This window comes from Coregonus lavaretus, assembly GCF_964263955.1.
Source record: "Coregonus lavaretus genome assembly, contig: HAP1_SCAFFOLD_935, whole genome shotgun sequence".
NCBI classification, from domain to species: domain Eukaryota; kingdom Metazoa; phylum Chordata; class Actinopteri; order Salmoniformes; family Salmonidae; genus Coregonus; species Coregonus lavaretus.
This window is the reverse complement of record NW_028166519.1, coordinates 132,442-137,500: the sequence shown is the minus strand read 5'-3', so window position 1 is coordinate 137,500 and position 5,059 is coordinate 132,442. Positions and strand designations below refer to the sequence as shown.

Sequence of the window (5,059 nt, the reverse complement as noted above, 5' to 3'; positions counted from 1 at the left end):
TGGAGACTTATAAAAGCATGTTGTTCCATGTCAATACACTAGGTGGAGCCCTTTGCCAGTCTGGCCGGAGCTGTGAGGGACTCTGTCCCTCGCATGCTTATCAACAGAGACCTGGTGGGGCCCTTCGCATGGGGGACCCCGCGACACAACGACGTGGCCCAGCTAGGGGATGTGGTCGGTGGGGTACAGATGCTGGCTGATGCCCTGGGCTGGAACCACCAGCTGGAGGCTCTCATGGCTGCCAATGCTGAGAAGGTTGGTTCTGGGATATCATATGATTCACACACGTGTCACGTACGCATTTAACACACAAACAAACCCAAACCCTGGGTTCTTTGCATTCACTGATTTTCAGAGCATTCAGAGACTTAATATATATCAGGGATTCTTGAAAGTCTGGACAATCCTTGTCCGGCAGGAAAAAGTATTTATATATTTTTTTAAAAGTTTAAAGAAATGTTTTGCGTTATTTGAACTTAAAAATTACATTTAGGGGATTTTTTTATAAGGGAAAATATTTGCTTTTGGAATTTTCAAAATATGTTCAATATTTATTTCCATGTCGGCTCTGCCCGGAAATGCCCTTGTCCGGAGCAAAGGATCCCAATTTCAAAATCTCCAAAAAAGTGTAAATATTATAATAATATGAACTGAAAAAGGATCTTATGTAGTTTCTTGCAATAGCTTTCTCTGACTTATATTCCTCTCAAAACTGTGATTCCTAAAAAATGTGTTTGGAGATTTGGTCAACTCCGTCAGATTTGTCTGAAATCCTAAATGAATCAGGAATGAGCAGGGTCAGCTATACCATAAGGACCCCTTCTTCATGTCCTCATTACGTGGTGCAACAAGACCACTCATCGTCTGGAAGGTTCTCTACTTTTGATAGAATTAAACATATTGAAATCACTATGGTCACAACCATAAACTGTCAACTCCATCTGCCTGATAGGATATGAATTTTGGTTCAAATATGTTTTATTTTAATTAGGTTTTAGAGTCATAAAGCAACTGAGGAAAAAATGAAATTGCTACTTTGTATTACCACTTGAATGAAGAATAAACATTACATTTTTGTCAACTCCGTAAACAAACTCCGTCAAATTTTCATGTAACGTCAATTCCGTCAGAGCGCTGAAAGATCTGATAGATTGGTTATGTTTTTATTGGGGATTTTCAAATGAATTATTTTCTATATTTCACAAAATGTTTGTGTTGAACTTCTATTTTAAGAGGCAAAAAACTCCATCACAGATGGCTAACCCCCTTAAGATAGATAATCTTTGTCAATATTCAGAAAAAATATTTGAATCACTGTTCTGCAACATATGCTTCAACTATTAAAGTACTTGCTATGCTAGACCTAAGGGATAATGTTTGCTTAATAAATGTTGTTTTATGTTCTGAATGTAGAAAAACATACCAAAATGCTAACGAAATTAGCCCTGGAGCATTATATTGCGCTATAAAATAAAACAAAAATAAGTTTGGAGATTTGTATTTAATGTAAGGGACGCTATGCATTCTATGGAAAATAATGAACAACGTGGAAGGTGTGTTAAACGAAACGCTAGTGGAGTAGAACTGACCTTCCACGGAGTTGCATTATTTTCCAGAGAACACATAGCCCCTCGTTGATTATTCCTTTTATACCAAGGCTATAATTTAACATATTTGCCACTAGAAATGTGTTCATTTTCCGGTAGAAATGTGTTCAACATCCACTGAAGTAGCTAGCAAGTTTACTAAATAGCTACAGTAGTTGCCGTGGTAACCAAACAAACAGACTCGCTAGTTTAGCTAACTAAACCATCAGTCCTAGCTTGCCATTATGAAAATCGAATTCAATTCAATGCCAATAATTTTTTTCAATTCGACTATTGCTTTCAAAAGCAGCTCAAACATAGAACATGTAAGAATTAACTATAGTCATTTGAATTCTATCATGCAAATATACCGTGCGTTATAGGGAAATAATGCATGCTCTAGAATATCCTTAAAGCCAATCAGAAACCGAGACGAAGTACAACGGGTTATCAGCATATTCAAAAAATGATTGACATATTTTCATTAAAAACATTATTTTGATTAATTAATTTATATTATTTCATCCTTCAACTAGATATAGCCCCGACACAAATCTAGGGTTGCTACCCAAGCCGGCTGGTCGTTCATTCTATTGGTTCGGTTGCCGGAGACGCGACCCAGTCGTTCAGTCTTTTTGTTCTGTATCTATGGACGCGACCCAGTCGTTCGTTCTAAATGCTCCATTGTCATAATGACTGGCAATGTTTTTATCCCTTGCTTGCTAGCTAGCTAACTACGGCTAACTTAGTCACGTCGAACAGTGCAGCCAGAATAACAGCAAAGTAGCTGCATTTGCGTTTGTTTAAGCTGTTTTCTAGTGACATTTATTTGGATACATCCATAACAATGAGCTAATGATGCGCGATTTCGACTGGTGTAGAAAATGTGCTCTCTCGTCAGGACACTTGTTCAGAGGAGCTAGCCAACAACACAGCTAACACAATCACTTCAAACTGAAGCTGGAAAGACAGCAAACTAGCTGCACTTCATTTCGTTTGACCTGTTTTCTATTGATAGGTCTTTGTATGTATCCATAAAAATGATGCTGATTCATGATTTCGACTGGCTGAGAAAAGCTGTCTCATCCCGAATCCCGACTCCTGACACGTTCATTACTATGGGACAGCTGGAGATCGAATTTCAATAGTGAAACAATGTTGCAAATGTCGGAGAGACAGACAGCAAGGTTTATACAAATCTCCGCTGTTGAAAACTAAATGTTAGTCTGAAAGAAATGTGAGATAATGTCTAGATGCTTTTTATAGTGGAGATCAAGTTTATAAATTGCCTGGCTGGGCTGATGAGACAGTGGATTGGGCAGTCAGATGGAACAGAGTAAATAGGCATTTTAACGTCATAGATTTAGCCGGTGGTAACTTGTGGAATAGACGCCGGCTGGAATGCTCTTTTAACCAATCAGCATTCAGGATTAGACACACCCGTTGTATAAATTTGATTATAAACTGGGTGGTTCGAGCCCTGAATGCTGATTGGCTGACAGCTGTTGTATATCAGACCGTATACTACGGGTATGACAAAACATTTTATTTTTGCTGCTCTAATGACGTTGGTAACCAGTTTATTGAAGCAGTAAGGCCCGAGGAGGTGTGGTAAGAACAGCCCTTATATTATCGAATGTTAGAATTAAACAATTTAAACAGTTGTTGAACAATAAACTTCAAAATGAAATGCCTTTTAAGGTGTCTGACGGTGTTGACATAAATCCAGTGAGTTGTGTTTTATAAAAACAAATTAGAATGAGGTTGTTCCATTACATTGTGTGATAGCTGATACTTTTGTCTATGAAAATATATATTTAAAATGTTTGTATTATTAAGAAAAATATTTGTTGAAAAAAAAAAGTTGATTTTCCTATCTTTCAAGCATCCCTGATGTATTATATTATAATATAATATATGCCATTTAGCAGACGCTTTTATCCAAAGCGACTTACAGTCATGCGTGCATACATCTTACATACGGGTGGTCCTAGGAATCGAACCCACTATCCTGGCGTTGCACTTGCCATGCTCTACCAACTGAGCTACAAAGGACCGCAAAATATAAATTGATGATGTGGATCTTCTGTTTCTTTTTGAATCTGCAGGCTACAGAGAAGGAGGAATGAGACGGTCAGTGTCTTAACATTCCATTCAGAATGCCTCACCACCTCAGTCCACCTCAGTCCACCTCAATCCACCTCAATCCACCTCAGTCCACCTGCCTCATAGCTCAGGACTACAGCAGCGTGTCTACTCAGCAGAGAATCTACAATGAAATGAACTCTCTTCAACAGACTTTGAGCCACACACCGCACAAACAGCACAACACAGAGGCAGCAATGGTTGCCTGTCTGGCTTTTGGCGGAAGACATTTCGGACACGTTGGGAATGTATTGGGTTTTATTTATTAGTCTGCTGTGAAATGTGTCAATATCTTGAGATATTATTTTATGCTTTTGATTATCTCTCATGTACAGTTTTTGTGGTAAAGAATTAGCATAAAGACTTGCACAGAGCTGGTTTTGTTGTCAATGTCATCGACCAGACCTGCAGACCATGATGTTGCTAATAATCTTGGCACTTCGAAAACAAATCAGCTACTCTGTTTTGGCAGTCACGAGATTATGTTGCTAATAAAGCTGAGCAACAATTGGAACTCTTAGCATGAAGTGTGTGTGGCCATGTGCACATTTGACCACCAGATGGAGCTAAAGTACAATATTGGGAACTCCATTTAACCCTCCTGAACTCAAATAGGTCATAGATTCATTAAATGGAATTCAATCAATGCAGTTAGACTTTGTTTGAGGTCAATTCCATTGACCTGTGAACTTCTTAATGGACAATTCTGCTGAAAGCCACAAGATGAGGGCAATGGGAGACCTTCCAGGGCTATGGCTACACCCATCCCCCATTCATTTCACTGACAGAAGTTGTAGGTCTGTCTCTGGTGACCTTGAAAGGGCTTGATCAGTTGTTAGAAAGGGAAGTGTGTTGGAATGCTTCTACAACATGGTGTGGTTCCTCGGAAATATAAAGGAGTACCTTTGGTCTTCAACATTGTTGTTCACACAATCTAAATACTCTTAATATGAGTACTTGGTGTATATATATATATATATATATATACTTATCTTCTAGTCATACTGATTTTTAGCTTGGTCTGAATCAGTCTGACTGGCCTCTCTCTTCCTCTACTGTGAGTCCCACTAATCTGTGTTGTAGTCCACAGCCATTAGAATGAGTTTAATCTGTGTTGTAGTCCACAGCCATTAGAATGAGTTTAATCTGTGTTGTAGTCCACAGCCATTAGAATGAGTTTAATCTGTGTTGTAGGCCACAGCCATTAGAATGAGTTTAATCTGTGTTGTAGTCCACAGCCATTAGAATGAGTTTAATCTGTGTTGTAGGCCACAGCCATTAGAATGAGTTTAATCTGTGTTGTAGTCCACAGCCATTAGAATGAGTTT

General features: G+C 38.6%; 1 protein-coding gene across 1 annotated transcript in view; it reads left to right on the top strand.

The window, feature by feature from the left end:
- sirt3 (sirtuin 3) overlaps positions 1–4,245 on the top strand; it is a 9,730-nt gene extending 5,485 nt beyond the window's left edge. Inside the window, exons 6-7 of the mRNA XM_084189847.1 lie at positions 43–255; positions 3,695–4,245. Coding sequence (XP_084045973.1) covers positions 43–255; positions 3,695–3,715 — 234 coding nt within the window. The 3' untranslated portion in view covers positions 3,716–4,245. The remainder of the gene's footprint in view (positions 1–42; positions 256–3,694) is intronic.
- Positions 4,246–5,059: the final 814 nt, after the last annotated feature.